The following is a 22731-nucleotide window of genomic DNA, read 5'->3' as shown; positions in this document are numbered from 1 at the left end:
CTAAAATATGAAAGGCGGGTGGGCTGTTGGCTCTCCTTTTTAATAAAAGAAAAAAATTCTAAATCTGCACAAATCTGGTTGTGCCTGGTTCGTCTGGCAGTCTGTCACCCTCTTTGGCTACATTTATACTGCAGGTCTTGATGCCCAGATCCGCTTTTTTGACCACCTGTTTACACTACACATAATTCAAATGTGGAAAAAAATTAGAATATTGCATTTTGAATGATGTGTGAATTGCAATGACTGGGAAATTCCAATCAGTACAGAATAAAGAAAATGCATGTGGTATTTGCATTTATCTTTTTTAAATTGTAAGGTAAAATGCGTACATGAACTTGAAAATGAAAATGCAAAAAAGTGGGCTTTTGCATTTTCATTTTAATTATGTAAAATGAAAATTGACTGAAAATGAAATGAAATCTGCAATTACATTTCAATTTTGGCATGGATATGCTTCCATAGAGCTATTCCAGAATACAGTACTTACCTTTTTGTTTAAGCCGTTCCTTTGTTCCTGTTCCTTAGTTTTTGTAATATGCCCTGGGTCATTGTGCTATTGGATCATAAATCTTTGCTTAAAACTAAGGTTTTTTTTTTTAATGGATTGAAATGGATTTGTCTGTATTTAGGACCATCTTGTACATAATGACAAGCCTCCCAGTCTCATCTATTGAAAAGCCACAGTGGTACTTGATGGTAGGGATAGGGTGATGGGCAGTGTTGTGTTCTCTTACACTGACAGCAATACAAATTATGACTTCAACCACAAGATAGTTAACTTTTCTTTACTGTTCTAGTGGAAATTCAGTCATACGGTATCACTGCGCAAGGCGTGCTATCAGTTGCTTAGTAACTGCTGTAACCTTTAACAAAAAGTAGTGCCTATTTCAGATGCTGAAATATTATATAAAATAAGATCACTTCACTTTCAGGCCAAAGATCTGAACTTTAGACTCGTAAGCCCACAAAATCTTCTTTGAGATGTTCTCGGGGTCTGTCACATGACCTCTGGGAAACTCCAGCTGTGAGTCAATATGGGCCCTTCCCAGAAGTGGCTTGTTTTTCCTCTTTCCCAAAATGGTCAAATCTGTGAAGTTATGATGATTTTGAACTCTTCTTCCATTTCTGAAAATGAGCTCTGCAACTGTCAGTGTTGTAGCAGACCTCATGGTCACACTTCTGACAATTGCCCTTGTCCACTTGCTCAGATTGGCTGGATGGCCAGATCTTGGTCGTGTCTAAGTTGAGCCATATTTTTTTCCCCCATTTTGTTACAATCAACTTAACAGCACTCCTACGAAGGTGCAAAACTTGAGCATTCTCAAGCTTTTGTCTCCTAGCAACTTCACCTTAACCAAGGCAGATTCTTGGTTCTTATGATGGTGTGACTCACCTGATGTGCAGTTTGTTGTGAGACCTCAAACAGTCAGTAGTATTTACTCCGATTGAAAAACAACACAGGTGGACTTGAAATTAAGCTAGGTTAACCTTATTCACATATTTAGGGTGATCTCGAACATGGAATACACCTGGACACATTTAGGTTTTTATACAAAAGGACTGAATACTTCAGTCATTTTCAGGATTTTATTTTTAATAAAAACATTAACATAGTTAAATTGGGATTTAAAATTTCTTTAATTTTACTTCTGTACTCAAACTTTTCTGAAGGCACTGTACCTCACTAGTAATAAAACTAAAATAGCTGTGCGGGAGTGCATATTTTAAGTATGTACTTTGCTTACAGGTACAGTACATCTTTATACATTTATAAATGGTAAAAAAAAGAATCTTCCCTCAGACGAAGTAGCTGAATAACATTGATATAACCGATATAACCCCTATAACCCCTTGTAAAGAGTAATGAAGTTCATATTCCACTGGGTTGCATCGTAGGGGTAGTGCCAGGGTCCCACATAATTGCATGCATCTCTATGTCCCTGTCCAGGAGGCAGATTCATTTGTGTCTGAGCCCAAGGAGGGTGTACCCATATACAGGCTGGTTCTGGCAGGAGACTCTGGTTCAGGGAAGTCCAGTTTCCTCTTACGGCTGAGCCTAAATGATTTCAGGACGGACATGCAGACCACTCTGGGTAAGACTGGAACTAAACAGATTCACCAACATGCTGGTATCCATGAGTTCATAAGCACCAGTTATGAGTCTGGTGCCCTGTTCCTGGAGAGGTGCAGTATCTTGGTGTTCTTCATATTAAAATCAGTCACAAACTCAGACCCAAGAAGCCAGTAAATAATTGCTTCAATTGGTATAAAATGGTGTTCAGTTATAACAAAAACCAGCATACCCTGGTGCTCTCCAGGACTATGTCTCAGACTGCTAGATTATGAAATTATTGATAATCAATAATGGAGGATTTGTCTTTATGGTGCTTTATGTCATTTTTAGGAGTAGATTTCCATACAAAGACTATGTTGGTTGATGGAGACAGGACTGACCTGCAGATTTGGGACACTGCAGGACAAGAGAGGTAAGTCAGCCAGCCAGTTGCAAGCCAGTTAGTGTTCTCTACAGGGAATTGCTATGATTTTATGCAGTAGCCTGTTGCAGTAGTTATACTATAGAGCACATGGCCTAATGGTACAGAAGAAACCACACAGAGGGATCACCTCCCTCCCTCATTCACTTCCTTTTCTACTTTTTCTTCCTTGCTCTCTCTCTCTCACTTGTTACATGATCTCCTTGTGTGCAGATTCCGCAGTATCACCAGGTCATACTTCCGCAAAGCACAGGGTGTGCTACTGCTATATGACGTCACCTCTGAGAGGAGCTTCCTCAGTGTGCAAGACTGGATGGACCAAATACAGGTACAGACAGGATGAACCAGGTGCAGGTATCTGGGAGTGGTTGCATAAAAACTTTATACCCAGGAATAAGTACTAAGGTTGAATTCTTAGTTTAATTGAATTCTTCATTTTATCAAATTTTGGTGTTAACAAATCTACCCCTAATAGTAGTGTAGTTTTGGCAATCTACATCAATTTTGGGCTTAAAGGCATACTATGCAGGAATTTTACCTTAAATATTAACCATGCTAAGGCATGTTTATGATGCACTGGCAATCTTTCTTTACGCTACGCCAAATTCATGCACATTTGCCTGGATTTGTTATTCTAAAATGTGTTTGGGATTTTTCTGGGCATGGTGTTCTTCTGGTGAGGAAGCTAGGGTGTGGCCACAGAGTCTGTGATTTGGGATCAGGTTTAAGAGTGTTTCTTACTAGCTAGCTAGTCACTGCAATGGCCATATAACAGCTCATAAAAGAAAACATTACATAGTGTAGAGTACAGAAACACGTACAAGAATTAATGATTACACATTTAGGTACTGTACCACATCGTGTGACACTGTTTTTGCATTATTTTTTAATCTTATATCAATGTTTCATCTTAATAAGGGGCACATTTATACAGTTGAGACCAAAAGTTTACATACACCTAGGCTATAGATATTCAAACTCAGTTTTTCATAACTCCGCACATTTCATGTTACCATACATTTCTTTTGGAAAGTCAATTTTGGAATCTACTTTGTTCACATCACGGGTAATTTTAAAACGATTGATTAGAGATTTATTTCAGCTTTAATTCACTATCAGAATTCCAGTGGGTCAAAGGTTTACATGGACCAAGTTGACTGTCTCTTTAAACGGTCTGGAAGATTCCAGAAATTGATGTAATGACTTTTGAGAAGCTTCTGATTGGCCAATTGTACACCTGTGGCTGTATTTAAGGGCCTACCTTTAGAGCTACTGCCTTTTTGCCCTTGATATCATGGGAAAATCCAAGCAACTCAACCGAGACTTCAGAAAAAAAAACTGTGGACCTCCACAGGACCGGTTTCTCCTTAGGAGCAATTTCCAAACAACTGAAGGTACCACAAGAATCTGTACAAACAATTGTATGCAAATATAAAAATCTTGGGACCACACATGCACTGCATCATTCAGGAAGGAGGCCCAAATGAACTCCCAGGGCTGAACGAACTTTGGTCCGAAAGGTTCAACTGAACCTCAAGACAACAACAATGGAACTGATGAAGGAGTTGGAGGGATCAAGTACCAAAGTATCTACATCGACCATTAATACAGTCCTACATCGCAATGGACTGAACGGCTGTCACACAAGGAAGAAGCCACTACTCCAACAAGCCAGAAAGAAGTTTGCAGGTGATCACCAGGACAAAGACCTAGCCTTCTGGAGGAGTGTTCTCTGGTCAGATGAAATAAAAATTGAGCTGTTTGGCCATAATGATCAGTGCTATGTATGGAGGAAAAAGGGTGAGGCTTTCAATCCAAAGAGCGCCACCCCAACTGCGAAGCATGAGGGTGGCAGCATCATGTTGTGGGGGTGTTTTGCTGGAAAAGGGACTGGTGCACTTCAGAAAATAGATGGCATCATGAGGAAGAAGGATTATATAGAAATACTGAAGTAACACCTCAAGACATCACCTAGAAAGTTAAAACTTGGTCGCAACTGGGGGTGTTCCAGCAGGACAGTGATCCTAAGCATACTTTCAAAGTTGTGACAAAATGGTTTAAAGACAACAAAGTGAAAGTATTGGAGTGGTCATCACAAAGCCCTGACCTGAATCCCATAGAAAATGTGTGGAATGAACTGAAAAAAAGCATGTTCGAGCAAGGAGGCCCACAAACCTGACTGAATTACACCAGTTCTGTCAGGAGGAATGGGCAACATTTCTGGAAAAGTATTTTGAGAAGCTTGTGGAAGGGTACCCCAAGTGTTTGATTCAAGTTAAACAATTAAGAGGCAAATGCCACCAAATTCTAACAAAGTGTATGTAAACGTTTAACCCACTGATAACCTGATAAAGTACTTAAAAGCTGAAATAAATCTGTCTCTTAGTTATTAATAAAGCTAAAGCTATAGCTATAAATAAAGTAGATACCCTAATTGACTTAACACAGTAAATGTATGGTAACAGGAAATGTGTGGAACGTTGTGAAAAATTGAGTTTGAATATCTTTAGGTGCATGTAAACCTTTGGCCTCAACTATATGCTTTAAAATGCCTTTGGTCCAATATATTCATTTTTGGAGAGATTTTGTGTATGCTTCTGGACCCATAGATATTTTAGACCATTGAGCTGATGGAAAGCTTGCAGGTCCCACTTGAAAATGATGCGAAAGTGAGTTTCTTGAGTCTAAACCGTTGATTTATAGTGAAATACATGATTGTTGTGATTTACAGAAATGCATCATTTAGAAATGTTGGATAAATTTGGAGACACTGGGTACACTGCTTAATTTTTTCTTCATGGATCTTTAGTAGTTGTGCATCTCCACCTTTAGATTTTACACACTTGTGGTCAGTATTTCATTGAAGACTAAAAAAGAGAATTCATTTAATATATTTTGCCTGGACAATTGCATTTGGGGCACTTTATTTCTTCCTAAATTGTGAATAATAACAAACCTAAGTTAGTATATTAAATCGTACGAATATGCTGCTTCATTTTCAAATCTTGTGATGATCACATCTGGAGTTATAAAGCTTTAAATAAGGTACCCCCTAAATAGGCAAGGATTGGGTAGATTTGGCATGTGCGCGAAGGGGTTAACACCCACAGTCCCCTGCTTTCCCCAGGAGTGTGCAGAGGAGCGTATCCCCATGTGTTTGATTGGGAACAAGACGGACCTGCGAGCAGGGCTACCGGAAGGCAGCTGTGTAAGCCCTGCTCATGGAGAGAGGTTGGCTATGGTGAGCTGCCCCTTTTCTAATATCAGGGTGAGCTGCCCAGCATCCCCCACTTCTATCAAAATACCAGTGTTCAGGGTGTGGAATGTGCCTCCTAGTCTAGTATTGAAACCACCCCCCACAGCATGATGTGCAGTTAGCCAACCTGTTGTCCAAGGAGGCAGGTTCTCAGTTGGCAGTTATGTCCTTGATGGGTATGGTGCCTGTCTGCCTACACCAGCTACAACTCTGAGATGACTGTGCAGCTCAGCTGGTGAGCTGTGGAATGGAAAACCACATGGCAGCACATGCTCTGGAGAAGCGTGCATGCTTGATTGTGTTCTCCTAAATACTCAGGATACAGATACAATTGGGTGTTTCAATTTGTGGGAAACAAAAGTGTAGCTCAGAGAGGTGATGCATATGAAGGAGAAATATTTTGCTTTGGGTTGCAGATGTACAATGCCTTGTTCTGTGAGACCAGCGCTAAAGAGGGAACCAACATTGTTGAAGCTGTCCTTCATCTCGCCAGGTAAATGACCTGTTGTGCTGTCCCAAGTAGTGTTGCATTTAACATGGTGACAATTCATCGATCCAGCTCCTTTGGACCTAGGCAATAATGGGGGGGAAACAACCTTCGACATAGGACAATGCATTACACTGTAGACCTGAAGCACTTGAGCCGTGGCCCCTGTGAACCATCGCTCCACAAGAAGAGATACAATTGGCTTGCTGAGATGATGAGCAAGGTCCCCAGGCAAGGGAAGTAATCACACTTATTGCTTTTTTTTTCTAGAGAGGTGAAAAATAATGAGAATCTGAGGCAGATCCCGGAGCTGCAGAACAGTCTGACTTTAGTGGAGGAGAATAATGCAATTGGTAGTTGTTGTGGGATATAGCTCAGACCTCAAGATTCTTGGGGAAAACCTGCACAGAGTTCCTTCAAAGAGTTTGTTTATTGGGATCAAGAGTGTCATTGCACCAGTTTTTCTGTAAATCCCATTACTCTTCCTTTTAAACCCCTTTGCAGTAACTGTGAGAATTTCTACTACCTCTTTGATACTGCTTATGAGTTGAATCTGAATCGCCATGTTTAGGACAATGCACAATCTAACAGTTTCAGGAAATGGCACAAGTAGGCAGAAATCTAATTTACTGGGGGAGACTTTGTCTAAAATGTAGCATGTATTCATCTTTGTGTAACTTCATATTTTTTAACATTACTCCAGATTTTTGTGTGTGTTTGGTGGGGGGTGAGGGTGGGGGTGGGGAGGGGGGGGGGTGAGGTGAATGAGGCTTTGTTGTAGTTTGTTCAAATGTACAAATTTTTTTATCAATGAATAAATGTATTCCACAAATTTTGTTCGACCCAGTGTTAACTGCGTTTCATATATTAGCACATTATTTTATTTTAATTGAATGTAGTTTTCCAGTTTAAAAAGTAGGCTATAGACAGAGCATTTTCCCACAGAATATTTAATAGCCAAAGAACCAAGCACTTTCTTTCCCCATTTTTTATTAAATTTTGTTTTCGTTTCGATTTTATTCTAAACAATTTAGTTTGAAAGAATGTATTTGATATGGCCATTTTATTTTACTAAATTTCCCAAAATGTGTTGTTTTAGCCCTAGATGCTGATTTCTTTTACCGTGACTTGTTCTAACGGCTGCTTGAAAGAGAAAGTGCTTATATAGCCTACGTTGGCTAAGTAGATATAGGCTATCGTTTTCTCATAAAATGTAGTCGATAAAATAGTAGCCTTGGCTAGCCTACTTTGAGACGTATTTTTAAAAAAAAGGCTTGTTATTTCATTGAAAATAAATGACAGTGATGTTCGATTATTATCCATATTTCCATACCCACTTTCCTCACCAGAGACTGCTCATTCGCTACAGCAAGAGGAACAAACTATTGTTTCGTTCGCAAACGATTCATTCATTTGGGCAAGTGTACTGTCGTTCGCGAACGATTCGGGGCAGGCGTAGTACATTCAGTGAACGAATCACTGAACTGCGAACGATAGTCAGTCAGTGGACTACTGGTTCACGTTCACGAACGAATCGTTTCACGAAGTGATTCAGTACACTTCGTTCACCCAAAAGATTTGTTCTTTTGAACAAATCGTTCATGAACGACACAACACTAATACAAAGTTCACTGCTGCTGCACCACACAACACAATCTTGCCATCGTCACAGGCATTCTGTCAACACGGATCTCTTGTGATTCTCAATAAAATAAAGTTTGAAATTCTCAGATTCGCCTCAACACATTATTCTCACCATAGCTAAACACACATTTACTGGACATTCACACGTAAGCACATATTACTGATTACAAACGGACATTTCCAGCTTGCTACAGTGGGGCTAACCATAGACGTATATATGTCTATGGGGCTGCCTAGCCAGTTTACTAGCTGCTACAGTGGGGATAACTAGCCAGTTAGCTAGCGACTACATGATGTACTTGTATTTCCTAACATTTAGGGATCTCATACACATACTCTACTAGCATCGTTGACATCCTAGCATTCTTATACATCCACTGTACTAATGCAATATCACTTTTGTGCACTTTTAGATGTCGTCGCTCACCTGAAATCACAAGACATACAGCTCTGTCTACTACTGTCTTCACAGCGTCAGTTCATTAAAAAAAATAAAACCAGAGTAACGATAACAGCGTCTTTAACGGCTACCACAGAGTGAATGCGATAAGAAAATTTTCGGTTACGCTGACCTATAAAACGCTATTCAAAAAGCAAAATTGGACATGTTATACATCGTTAGAAAGCTTATACTCTCACCTACTGAATAAATGAATTGTCAATCAAGCCAGTCTGTACTAAAAAGGGTGACAACGTCGTAAACGACACGTGTGGTATTAGGCATAGCTATTTTGGAAGGTACCCAAGCATCACAAATGCGCGTATTTTACAAATGGATTGTCCAAGACAATATATGACCACTCAGTCTCAAAAGGGACATCTCTACGCGTAAAACCAACGGTAAGGTTGTATATTTATTCAATATTTAGTCCCAGATACTGACTGTAGAATGACATGGTATCATTTTTTAAAGCTTTTTCTTGTTTATTTCGTTATTCGGTGAGCAGCGTTTTCACTGCTGTATTGGCATATCTTAGGGCCATTTTTGTGTATATCTTGTTGCTATAACGGAATACGATTTTTGAGTGGTTAAATAATATTTTTTTATGAATGCTTGAAAAGAATTGAGGAAATATTGGGTAGCATTGCTTTGGAATACATCTTATTTAATTTCGGTGAGGCAAGATAGCCTATATTGTTTGTAGTACCGTAACTTGGCGTCATTTTGATATCAATACTTTTAATGGCAGGCCTGGATTTTGGCAGTCTGAATGAATGAGTTATAGATGGTGTATGTCTTGTATGAGTGAGTAACTTGGCATTTTTGTACGTTGAAAACATGTTTTTTATGAGATGTTTACATACACCAAGTTGACTGTCTCTTTAAGCAGTCTGGAAGATTCCAGAAATTGATGTAATGACTTTTGAGAAGCTTGTGATTGGCCAATTGTCATAATTAGGAGTTAATTGGAACCTGTGGCTGTATTTAAGGGTCTACCTTTAGAGCCACGGCCTTTTTTCCCTTGATACCATGGGAAAATCCAAGAAACTCAGCCAAGACTTCAGAAAAAATTGTGGACCTCCACAAGTCCGGTTCCTCCTTAGGAGCAATTTCCAAACAACTGAACGTACCAAAATTGAATGATTTGGCCATAACAATCAGTGCTATGTATGGAGGAAAAAGGGTGAGGCTTTTAATTTTAAGAACACCATCCCAACTGTGAAGCATGGGGGTGGCAGCATCATGTTGTGGGGGTGTTTTGCTGGAAAAGGGACTGGTGCACTTCCGAAAATAGATGGCATTATGAAGGAGGAGCATTATCTAGAAATACTGAAGCAACACCTCAAGACATCAGCTAGAGAGTTAAAACTTGGTCACAACTGGGTCTTCCAGCTGGACAATGATTCTAAGAATACCTCTAAAGCTGTAACAAAATGAAAGTATTGTATTGGCCATCACAAAGCCCTGACCTGAATCCCATAGAAAATTTGTGGACCGAACTGAAAAAGCGTGTCTGAGCAAGGAGGCCTACAAACGTGACTGAGTTACTCCAGTTCTGTCAGGAGGAATGGGCAAACATTTCGACAAAGTATTGTGAGAAGCTTGTGGAAGGCTACCCCAAGTGTTTGATTCAAGTTGAGTAATTTAAAGGGAATGGAACAAAGTGTATGTAAACTTTTGACCCACTGATAACCTGATAAAGTACATAAAAGCTGAAATAAATCTGTCTCTTAGCTATTATTTTGAAATGACCTCTTATGGAAATAAAGTAGATACCCTAATTGACTTAACACAGTACATGTATGGTAACATGAAATGTATGCAGTTGTGAAAAATTTAGTTTGAATGTCTTTTGCCTACGTGGATGTAAACTTTTGGCCTTAACTGTAGCTCATTGAGTGTAGTTAGTCAAAGACAATTGCAGCCTTAAAAGCATTGAAATGATTAATGCTGCCTGTGCTGTATGCCATTTTGCTGCTCTTTATTAGTTGTGGAAAAAGTGATGAGATTCCATATGAACTAATGCAAGCTGCCGTTGTATTTTGACTACGGTTTCCAATCAGTTATTGCCATGTGTTATGTCAATAATGCTGCACTTTCCTGGCATTAACTCTGTTGCACCAACATTCCAACTATGATTAGTCAGTGGTCTGCATAACCAATGGGAACTGCCTTCTCACACTAGTCTGCTTCTGTGTAGCAGTGCCAAATGTAGGTTTGAACTGAGTCATGAATTAGCCCCAAATCCTCCCTAGTCAAATCACACAAAGGTTTGAGCAGTGGGCACGCATAATCACTTGCTGATTTTTCACCACATGTGTACAGACACTTCCACACTTTTCCCCTCCCTCACTCTCAATCTCCCTCTTCCTCTCAAGTTTGTGTCCATTGAACATGGTGTATTTTTACTGAAAACTGGCAATGACATGGTGCATATAGCACAAAATTCTAATGCATTTGAAAAGCTACATTTTATTACTTAGTTTAGCGAGCCACATTTCAGTACAAAAATACAGGAGTAGCCTGCCTCAATCTTGCCCTTTACTTGGTAAACGCTGCTGGCAACAGACTTGTGCATTGTCTGAACTCTACCAATATCTGAAAGAATACTGTAAACATTTTTTTTTTAATTAAAATGTGTCCTGCTTAAACAGAATCCGCAATAGCTGCGACCGCACACGTGCATGCATCCATGTGTGCATGCATCCACGCACACACCCTCACACAAACACATGACCTCTTCTTTGGCTCATGACCAACCTTTCCACAAAATCTTGTGGAAATCTGTGAATCCATTCGGGAGTTATGCGCCTTTTTGTGATAGGCCACGCCCCCTCTTGTTCAATCGGCCTGAAAGTTACTCAGCTCTACCTTCGGTCATGACCAACTTCCATGCAGATTTCAGCCTCCTGGAGCGAAAACTGTGGCCGCTACGGGGTGGGACACTTTTGTGGACCAACCGACCAACCAGCCTACCAACCGACCAACCGACTGACCGACAGACAGAGCTATAGAGCTGTGGTCACAGTTAAAAAGACATTGCTGGAGATTTTCAATAGCATATAGTCTGTCAAAGGAAATTGCAAGAAAAATAATTATCCATGTTCTGGAATCTTAAAAAATGGATGGCGCTGAGTTATTACTCAAAATAATGCAGTTGATGAAAGTCTATTTTAAAATGGGTCAGGGTCTTTGGGTGATACTTTTGTTTTTTGTTTTCTCATTTTCCTTTTTCTGCTTTTGTTGCATTATTTCTGCATCCCTGGGAAAAATAAAATTACTTCAGTAAAACCAGGGTTTCAGTGAGCACTCTAACATAACTCATTTTTCCCTCTCCATAACAATGTCATGTTAAACACATCTGGTTTCTTAAAAGCAGCTTTTGCTTAAAGTTAGCCATTTTGAGTGAACTGCATGGATATTTAATAGCATTTAAAAAAATCAGGACATGGGACGTTTTTCCCCTTGGAGAAAAAAATGTGATGACCTTCTTTTTGATGTATTCATGTGTGTTTCCTGTATGCGGTTCTCAAACACAGTGGTTCTTGGGAAGTACTGAGGTGGGTTTCAAGATCTGACATACACACGAAAAGACAAAATGCAGTACATGGCCAAAAGTATGAGGACACCCCTTCTATTCAGTGGGTTTGGCTACTTCTGCCACACCCATTTCTAACAGATGCATTCAATCAAGCCACACAGCCATGAAATCTCCATAGGCAAACATTGGCAGTAGAATGGGTAATGCTGAAGAGCTCAGTAACTTTCAACATAGCACTGTCATAGGATGCTGACTGTAATAGGAAGTTGGATAAGTTGGAGTGGGTAAGGAAAGTGGTACTTCAGACTCACAAGTAACCATCTGCCTATCAAGCACTTTCTAAAACCTGGCTAGCCTTTGAAGGGTTGCTGGACACAGGCGGTTTTGAACGCTGAACTTCAGGACAATTAGTCTGCAGACTGAAACCAATAGTCCAAATAGCATACCCCCAACAGAGATTCCACCCAGAGCACATCCAAAAAAATAAAGGAAAAATAACTAAGCTAAATAACAAGGCAGAGTCCCAATGGAAGGATTCATAGTCCAGGTGGGAGCACTGTACCGAACCAGGGTCACTATACGGCAAGCAGAGAATCAAGATGGAGAACGAGTGAATAGTCAAGCATGAAATCCAATTTGCAAAGCTGAGGCACTAGACGGGAATTGGAATCAAACAAAATAGGGTCAAAATACACAAAGTCAAATTAATCAATCGCTGACCACAAACCACCAAGGATGAGTTTTAAGCGTTAGTCTCCACTGGTAAGTGGCAAATGACAGCTTTTTCAAACGGAGTAACCAGAGGCGGAAACGACCAATCGGATGACGAACTGGAATAACGAAACACGCAACAGAGACAAATGTAAAAAAAAAAAAAAAAAAACAAGGTTATTCAGAAATCATTGAAAAGGTCTGATAATAGGACAACACATTCCTGAATTCCCATCTTCAGTCAGTAAAATTTGTTTAGGAGATCCTAACCTATATAAAAATTCCACAATTAATTATTCTACATCCTCAACTTGCTTAGACGTTAGTGGATATGCCTCTGCCCGCTTTTATAATTGATCATGAAGCCTGTGTACATATGCTGCTCTTGCTTGATGGCTGCTGCTCTAGCTTGATTGTTTGTGTCTGGTTTGCAGTGGAGAGAGACAGGAAGGAACCTGGTGGTGTTTGGAATCAATTGTTATAAGTTTGTGTTGTGCTTTCAAGTGTGTATTTGATATTAGTTCAAGTTAAATCTCATAGTATGACAGTTTTGCTCCTAATGCCTAGTGCAGACTATATGATTTTAGCCAGGATTTTATAGTCAAAGGCTAAATTTCAAAGTCTTAAGAGAATGTCAACAAAAATCCCCAGTCTTTGCTTGATCGGTGTGCACACCCGTGACCAACAGTCTTTTAATGTGACAGGGTCAGAGACTCGCTCGATCCAGCCGTAAGCTTGTCTGCGACTTGCGAGAATATCAAACTGGTTTGATTTTATCTTAAGTCTTTAGGCATAGTTTGTGTAGTGTATGATACCGTCAACAGCCAGCGAGCTTTCGGCATATAGCCTACAGTTATTGGGTTATATACAGTGGGCTCCAGAATTATTGGTACCCTTGATAAATATGCACAAAAAATGCTTAAAAAAATGATAAACTAAAAAATAATTGACGTTGACATAAGCTTTATTTTCCAATATGTGTAAACTAGTGTGCTTGATTAATGATTCATTGGAATCAACCAAAGTCTTACATTTTTTAAATAAAAAAAATATTTCCCCAAAAAACAGGTTCCACAATTATTGGCACCCCTGGTTTAATACTTTGTGAAAACATCCCTGGCAAAGATGACAGCCGTGAGTCTTTTCCTATAATTTGTGATAAGGTTAGAGAACACATTTTGAGAGATTTTTACCATTGCTCCATGTATAACTTTTCAGAATCATTTATCTCTTTGGGTTTGCGCTTATGGACACCCCCCCCCCCCTTCAGTTAAAACCACAGGTTTTTGATGGAATTTAAGTCTGGAGACTGAGATGGCCGTTGGAAAACATGGGTGTTGATTTCACTTAACCATTTCTGTTTAGATTTTGATGTATGCTTGGAGTCATTGTCCTGCTGGACAATCTACCTAAGTCCTAGCTTCTTAGCAGTAACAACCAAATTTTCTGCCAGAATGTCCTGGTACTTTGGTGAATTCATTGTGCCATTGATCTAAAATAGTGCCCCGGGACCACTGCCAGAAAAACATCTCCAAAATATCAATGACCCACCTCCATATTTGACAGTAGGTATGAGGTGCTTCTCCTGTATGCATTCCTGTTTTGCCGCCAAACATGTTGATGGTGTGTATGGCCAAAACGTTCAATTTTGGTCTCATCTGGCAATAGCACTCTCTTCCAGTCATAATTCCAATGTGGTTTGGCAAGCTCCAGATTCTTGGTTTTGTTTATTGTGCTCAGTAAGGGCTGTCTTCGTGCAACTCTTCCAAAGAGTTAGTTGGTATGGAGCTGCCATTTTATGTTTTTTTTAGACTTGTTGACCGCAAGAAACAAACCAATTTCTGCAGTTCTTAAACAGTGATTACATTACATTACAGGCATTTGGCAGACGCTCTTATCCAGAGCGACGTACAACAAAGTGTATAACCATAACCAGGAACAAGTATGACGAAACCCCTAGAAAGAAGTACCGGTCCAAGTGCAGGGAACAACCGCATAGTTCAACTTGGACCCTGAAGGTTAAACTGATTAACACTAACACAACGAGAACGGCAACAACGCAATCTATGGAAAAAATACAAGCAGTAGTTAAGACAGTTAATGCACCTAAGTCACCTATGAAACAGCTGCCTAGTTACAACCCTAAGCTTACAGTCATTTACAGGGGGGTAGGGAGGGATGGGGAGAGGTGCAGCCTGAAGAGGTGAGTCTTCAGTCGTCGTTTGAAATGGGTCAGTGTCTCAGCTGTTCTGACCTCCACAGGGAGGTCATTCCACCATCGTGGGGCCAGAACAGACAGGAGACGTGTTCTGGAAGTGCAGGTGCGAAGAGGGGGAGGTGCTAGGCGTTCTGAGGTAGCAGAACGGAGGGATCTGGCTGGCATGTAGGGTTTGAATATCTTGTGGAGGTATGCTGGGGCTGATCCCTTGACTGCCTGGTATGCTAGGACCAATGTTTTAAATTTGATGTGAGCAATAACAGGCAGCCAGTGGAGGGCAGTGAGCAGGGGAGTGACGTGGGAGTGTCTGGGGAGGTTGAAGACCAGACGAGCCGCAGCATTCTGAATGAGCTGCAGGGGTCTGGTGGCAGATGCCGGTAGTCCAGCCAGAAGAGAGTTGCAGTAGTCCAGGCGGGATAGAACCATTGCTTGGACCAGGAGCTGGGTTGAGTAGGTGGTGAGAAAGGGGCGGATTCTGCGGATGTTATACAGGAAAAATCTGCATGCCCGGCTTACTGCTGCGATGTTCTTGGAGAGGGACAGCCTGTTGTCCATCACCACTCCGAGATTCTTGGCACAGGGTGATGATGTCACTAAGGTGTCCCCTAGGGAAATGGAAAAGTCGAGGAGGGGAGAGGATGGAGCAGGAATAAAGATTAGCTCCGTCTTTCCCGGGTTGAGCTTCAGGTGGTGATTGTCCATCCAGCTCTGTATGTCCCTCAGGCAAGCGGAGATGCGAGCAGGGACCTGTGTGTCCGATGGGGAGAAGGAGAGAAAGAGTTACGTGTCGTCGGCATAGGAGTGATAGAACAAGCCATGGGCAGATATTACAGGGCCAAGGGATCTGGTGTACAAGGAGAAGAGAAGGGGACCGAGGACTGAGCCCTGGGGAACTCCGGTGGCGAGGGGACGGGGTGGTGATACCTTACCCGCCCAGGCAACCTGGAAGGAACGGTCAGAGAGGTAAGACTCAATCCAGTCAAGGACTGTGCCGCAGATCCCTGTTGCTGCCAGGGAGGACAGGAGGATAGAGTGCTCCACAGTGTCAAATGCAGCGGAGAGGTCTAGAAGAATCAGAACAGAGGAGAGGGAGGCTGCTCGTGCGACATGGAGTGACTCACTGACCGAGAGGAGTGCAGTCTCGGTCGAGTGGCCAGGCCTGAAGCCAGACTGGTGGGGATCAAGCAGGTTGTTGTGAGAGAAGAAAGCAGAGAGTTGGTTGCAGCACGTTCAAGTGTTTTGGATAGGAAAGGGAGGAGAGATACTGGGCGGTAGTTCTGAATGACTGAAGGATCTAGTGTGGGTTTCTTCAGCAGCGGGGTGATGAGGGGAAACATCCAGAAGATAGGGAGGAGTTCACAAGGGAGGTGACAAAAGGGAGGATGTCAGGTGTGATTGCCTGGAGGAGAGATGAGGGGATAGGGTCGAGGGCGCAGGTGGTAGGGCGGTGGGTGAGCAGAAGCTGGGAAATTTCAGAGTCTGAGAGGAGAGAAAATGTGGAGGCGGAGGGGCGCGGAGGGGGCGGAGGGTGCAGAGGGGGCGGAGGGCGCAAAGGAGCTGCAGATGTCTGCAATCTTTTCGAATGCTGCAAAGTCATCTGCAGTGAAGGAAGACTAGGGTGGAGGAGGTGGCACGCTGATGAGAGAAGAGAAAATAGAGAAAAGTTGACGAGGGTTAGAAATGGAGTTATGAATTTTGGTTTGGTAGAATTTTGCCTTAGCGGCAGTGACAGCAGAAGAAAACTCTGTCAGGAGAGACTGATAGGCTGAGAGGTCAGATGGGTCCCTGGATTTGGTCTACTTCCTCTCAGCAGCGCGGAGGCTGGCCCTAGAGGTGCGTAGGATGTCAGACATCCATGGACTGGGAGGGGATGAACGTGCTGGCCTAGGGACGAAGGGGCATATGGAGTCGAGTGCTGAGGAGAGAGATGAAGTTAGGGTGGAGGATGCAGAGTTAGTGGGGAGCTTGGAAAATGATTGAAGAGTGGGGAGGGAAGCAGTCACTCTGGGAGCAAGAGAAGAGGGTGATAGGGAGCGGAGGTTACGGCAGACAGTGACAGTGGGGATGGGAGGAGAGGGAGGATGTGGAGAGAGGGGGAGGGAGAAGGAGATGAAGTGATGGTCAGACGTATGCAGGGGGGTAACCGTAAGATTGGAGCTGGAGCAGGTCCTCAGGAAGATCAGGTCTAGGAGGTTGCCTGCCTTGTGGGTTGGGGGAGAGTGTTGTAGGGAGCGGTCGAAGGAGTGGAGTAGCGGTAGGAAGGCAGCAGACTGGGAGGCCACTAGGTGGATGTTAAAATCTCCCAGGAGGATCAGCGGGGTGCCGTCCTCAGGGAAGGAGCTGAGCAAGGTGTCTAGCTCATCCAGGAAGCTTCCCAGGGGCCCCGGGGGACGATAAATAACAATAATATAGAGGTTAGCAGGGTAGGTGATAGAGACAGGATGGAATTCAAAAGTGGATATAGGCAGGTCAGGGAGAGGGAGAACAGAGAATTTCCAGGTGGGGGAGATCAGTAGACCAGTACCACCACCACGGCCAGATCGCCGGGGGGTGTGGGAGAAGGAGTAGGAGGATGAGAGGGCAGCAGGAGTGGCAGAGTTGTCTGGTGTGATCCAGGTCTCTGTGAGGGCAAGGAACTGCAGGGATAGGAGGGAGGCATAGGCGGAGATGAAGTCTGCCTTGCGCGTAGCAGACTGGCAGTTCCATAGCCCCCCTGTGACCGTGAAGTTCTCACAGGGGGTCAGCGGGGGGTAGCAGAGGTTAGAGGGGTTCCGTTGTCGAGGGGGGCCACGTCGCTGGAAGCGCATTCTGAGGGGGAGAGCACAGACTGGAATGGGGAGCTGGCTCATAAACTAGGGGGGAGCGACGCTAGCGCTCCGAGTGTACCTAATTAGCAACTGAAAACCTGAGTCGAATAACGCGCTGATTACACAGGTTCACAGTCTGTAATAGTGCAATAATCGCAATCTATCAATTCTAAGAATCAAAGTGGTAGATAGAAGCCTAACACCACCTAAAAACAAAGAAACCTAACACAATCTAAAAACAAAGAACAGTTTCCACACAGGGAAAAGTTTAAAATCTAACGCGGTATGTAATTAGTAAATGAACGCAGATACTTATTCAACTCTAGAAGGACGGATTTCGGCAGTTCTACGCACCTGGACGAATTATACACTTACTGATCATTGGGTTATTAATGGCCTCACTCACCGTCTTCCTCACTGTCCGTGGGGACACCATGCACTTGCTTCCTCTTCCTGGCAAATTTGCAACCATTCCATAAGTTTTACGCCTTTTTATTATTCCCCTTACAATGCTAAGTGGTATGTTTAACTGTTTATGTCTTTTTTTGTACCCATTACCAGACTTGTGACGGTAAATTACCACCGGTCTCTTCTGAATTGACTGTTATTTGGCTTTTCCCATGCTGATGGATGACAAAGGCATTTCTTTTTTATGCTTGTTACCTCATTTTAATTCTCTAGTGAAACTGGAAGTGATGGAATGACACAATATAGTTCCTTTAGACTGAGATGAACTAAAATTGTATTGCCAATTTCATTTTGTTTGATTTTACTTACAATAATTCTTACGGGTGCCAATAATTATGGCACCTATGGTTTTCAGAAACAATTTGATTACTTAATAAAAATACTTTGAAGCATGAGAGAGACAGTAAATGTATTGAAATAAAAGTATATAGTTTTCCCATATGTTTGAACATAACATATAGATTATCTGTCATTTATTATATGCATTTTTATTAAGGGTGCCAATAATTCTGGAGCCCACTGTAGTAGACATGATGAATCAACTAGAGGCATAACTGTTTTTGCCATGTGGAGTGATTTTATTGAGCTTTAATATAATGATTCTTGTGTCAAAGGGGGAAATAAGGTGAGATCATATCATTGCTGTATCGTATAACATGGTTAGTTCAGATGTGATATTTTCTGTGTTTACATCAGCACATTTGCGACAATCAGCGTGGCTCATCCCTGTTCTCAACCAAAGCTAGCCTAAATAGTTTATCTAGCTCACTATCATTTTATCTACCATTACCGTTTTGCAGGCGAAGATCCCCAAGCGCTGCATGTGTTCTTGCCACAAAACAGCACACCAAGATCTAGTTTATAACAATCATGAATCCTGTAGTGTGTGACTCCCTGTTTTTACCTGTCTTTTGTAAGTCGTGTACAACCCTCAACGAACCACTCCCTCCTTGCCCATCTTCTGCCGTGGTCTGAAGACGCATCTCTTCAAACTATACCTGGACTAACTATCGCTACTCTACAGAACATTTCTATTACTTAAATTCCCCTCTTTCATGCTACACATGTAACTCCTATGCAACTTATTGTGCCTTGTATCATTGTCTTGATGTTGCAGCTTGTACTGCCTCCTAGGTTAGGTCAGAGTAATGTTCACTGTGTGAACTGTACGTAATATGTTAATGGCTATGAATAACTGTACAAAACAAGTGTTGTACCTTATTGGACCTGTGTTTGTAGTTCCTATGACCTTTGGTATGCACTTATTGTACGTCGCTTTGGATAAAAGCATCAGCCAAATAAATGTAATGTAATATAGTTTCTTCTGGAATACTACCGGTACCGTGTGCAAGCAGAGGGAGGCAAACTTTTATTTGGGGTTTTAACACGTGGCTACAAACCTGGTGTTGGAAAGAGGGATACAGGTTTATGGAGTACTGGGACTCCTTTAGGACAAGGGTGACCTGTACAAGTGTGGCAGGCTGCACCTGAACCGAAGGGGTACTGCTGCACTGGGCCAGCATATGGTTAGTGTAGCACACAATTATTTAAACTGGGGACCTGGGAGTTCAGAGAGTGAAAAGGGTAGGCAGGTGCAGACTGCCCAGATAGAAGCTTTCAAGGCTACTTATATTATTGACAATTGGGTGCTATTCCTGAACACCCAAATACAAATGACAAAAAGTGCTGGAATGGGGGTACACAACATGAGTGTCATGAAAGGGGGGATTTAAAGTGAAATGATTCACAGAGTGGTGGCAGCTAGTCAAGTTACATTCTGAAGAGATGTGTCTTCAGACCACGATGGAAGATGGGTAGTGAGGGAGAGGTTCGAAGAGGGACAGCGACAGTGCTCACTGTGGGGGAGATCATGGTTATGGAGTGTGGGGAGAAGGGGTTGAAGCAAAGTGCTATAATTGTGGTGGAGCCCACATTCCAGTATGCAGAGGTTGTAAAGTAAGAAAGAAGATGGTTGATGTCAGAAGGTGAGGGAAACATGCAATATCCAGGGAGTCAGATCTAGGGAAAGAGTGGTGGAGGATCAGGAGTTGGGAGGAGTAGGTCAACCTGGGGCCAATAAAGTGGATGGAAATACCCTTCTGGTGGGCAGTTTGTATTGTTCAATGTAAAGGTAATTGTTACGGTTTGGTGGGGCAGTATGCCCCATATCTATACAGCACCAAGAGTTTGGCACTTTTCAGGGTTCTCTACAGAATTAACCTCAATGACCACAGACTCTCAGCCCTCAAAACATTCATTTTTGTACCTTCTGACCCCATTTCAAAAGACAGAATTCACAAACAACTTCACATATCTACACAATAAAGCCCCAAACTTAGCATTTTTTCCTTATTTTTCCTGCCTGATTACATAATCACAAATGCTCCAGGCCCACAAAGAATATGTCACCCCATTGGACATATAGGTACATCAATCAATCAAAACATTGGATACAGACACAAAATGGACATATAGACAAGTGTGCATATTTAAAAGAACAAAACATTGCTGCGTTGATGTCTGCTGACCTCAGCTCACTGGGTAACGTGACAGACCGGGGTTCAAATCCCCCCTCAATCTTAAGCGAACTTCTAACTAATTACACTGGCTTGCTGGCTAAGCAAAAATAAAAAATTTTAACAATTGCATTTGCATTTCTAAAATCTTTGCGGGAAACTCATTTATATTTCTGAAATACAAATAAAATACACCCACACTTTAGACAGTCCTGCTTTCGGCATTGCCGTGGAAATCACCAGTCTGAAAGGAAAAGAGACTGTACCTTTTGTCCTGTAAAGGCTTACTTCTGTTGACGTGCTGTGACCTGGAAGTGAACTGTAACGTCACCGTCACGTAACGGGTAGGGGGGACCCAAACGCAGAGGGAAAAAAAAACACAAACTCAAAAAGGGAAAATTAACAAAGACTTTACTTGCATGACAGGGGACAAAAAAAAAACAACAGGAAACCAAAAGGCCACGCAGGGCACTACCAAAAAACACAAAACAGAAAACTTAAAATTCAAAACACACACAGAGCAGAACACAGGTAGGACAGAAACCAGGCAGGAACTAACAGGCGGAAACACAGTCACACACACAAGCAGGTCAAAAACACAGGCAGGCAGATACATGTAAGTCAAACAAACACAAGGAACCAGCACCCGAGTCAAGGGAACAAAGAACTTAAATAGACAGGGGGTAACAAGACACAGGTGAACTCAAAAAACAATCAACCCAGAAAAGGAGGGGATAACAAGACACAGGTGGGAACAATGATAGAATAACGGGACAACAATAATACAATTAACGGGGGGGAGCAGGACACAAAACAGAAGTGCCGCCATCTGGCGGCCCAACAAGGGAAACACAGACAGGAAAACACAGAACCATGACAGTCACTTATGCGTTCCTTGACTAGTGTTGGCACGATATTTTCCTCTTCATCTCCTCCTTATGATTACTTAACATAGTGTCAGAATAAATACTACACGTGAAACTTACTATGGTAGGGTGGGCGTGGTTTGTCGTCGGTGACTAAGAGAGAGTGACAGGAGCGGCTCTCGGATCCAACGTCACAGCTGTCAGGTGGAGGTAATCGCCGCCGATAATTGCTAATTGTTTGATTGCGCTGATTTCCTCTGATTGTTCAACAGTGAACCTGGGGTTTTAAAAGCGGAGACCGGGAGTCTTCAAGAGAGAAGCTGCCGGCGGAGAAACAACCTGCATGTGTTCGTTATAAAAGAAAATAAAAACAGAAAACAGAAAAAAAAAAAAAACCGTGTCTTGTGTTCATGTAACAAAAAGCCAGGTCGGCTGAAATAAAAGAGCACGTGAGTGCGGAAAGAACTTGTGGTTTCCAGTGTTTCTGTGTGTTGGAATTTTGGAGGGGTGGCACTCATCTTGCCACACTTACATACACTTCCTGGAGAGACAAACATTTTGAAAGAAATAATCTGAGAAAAGTTGAGGTTTGCCAATCGTGGGGCTCCGTGGCTAGCAAGAAAGCAGCAGCCAGCAGCTGACAGATCAAAAGCATCACCATGAGCACCGCAGGAAGATGAGAACAAGTTAGTAAAAGTGTTGGGATAAGAAGGTATGCTGACTGTGGAAAGAAAGAGACTGATAAAATGCCAGATACAGCAACACCAGGTAGCAACCTGCAGCTAGTCCCACCAGGCAAGTTTGCTTTTAACAGTGCAAGTGAATGGTCAAAATGGATAAGGTATTTTTGAGTGCTTCAAAATAGCGTCACGTCTTAAACGGAAGAATTTTAAAAAATTTGATATTTCCATTGGAGGACGAGGCTGAAGATATATAGAATATTCTAATATGCCACAGTAAAAGCAGCTTTTGACACTCATTGTGTGAGTAAATGCAACATGATATTTGAGCAAGCACACTTCAATAGGCGAAACCAAGAGCCAGGTGAAAATGTAGAAGCATTTGTCACAGGGGTCCATACTCTGGCCGAGCAGTGAGCATTCGGAAAGCTCAGAGAAGAGTTCATCAGGGACAGAATTGTAGTTGGTATACAAGATGCTGGACTGTCTGAAAGTTTACAACCAAACCCTGATCTCACACTAGCTAAGGCAATAGCCAGAGTGAAGCTATGAAAAAACAACAGCCTATGCTGCGAGGTAGCCCAAGAGAGGAGCAGACAG

General features: G+C 42.2%; 1 protein-coding gene across 1 annotated transcript in view; it reads left to right on the top strand.

Moving 5' to 3' along the window:
* The window catches only part of LOC135256011 (ras and EF-hand domain-containing protein-like), a 34842-nt gene extending 12926 nt beyond the window's left edge, over positions 1–21916 (top strand). Inside the window, exons 11-16 of the mRNA XM_064337885.1 lie at positions 1949–2093; positions 2405–2486; positions 2709–2823; positions 5623–5736; positions 6168–6244; positions 21724–21916. Of these exons, the coding sequence (XP_064193955.1) occupies positions 1949–2093; positions 2405–2486; positions 2709–2823; positions 5623–5736; positions 6168–6244; positions 21724–21892 (702 nt within the window). The 3' untranslated portion in view covers positions 21893–21916. The remainder of the gene's footprint in view (positions 1–1948; positions 2094–2404; positions 2487–2708; positions 2824–5622; positions 5737–6167; positions 6245–21723) is intronic.
* Positions 21917–22731: the final 815 nt, after the last annotated feature.

The sequence above is a fragment of the Anguilla rostrata genome, chromosome 5, assembly GCF_018555375.3.
Source record: "Anguilla rostrata isolate EN2019 chromosome 5, ASM1855537v3, whole genome shotgun sequence".
In the NCBI taxonomy this organism is placed as follows: domain Eukaryota; kingdom Metazoa; phylum Chordata; class Actinopteri; order Anguilliformes; family Anguillidae; genus Anguilla; species Anguilla rostrata.
Note: the sequence above shows the minus strand (reverse complement) of the source record. Positions and strands in the feature narration are given on the sequence as shown.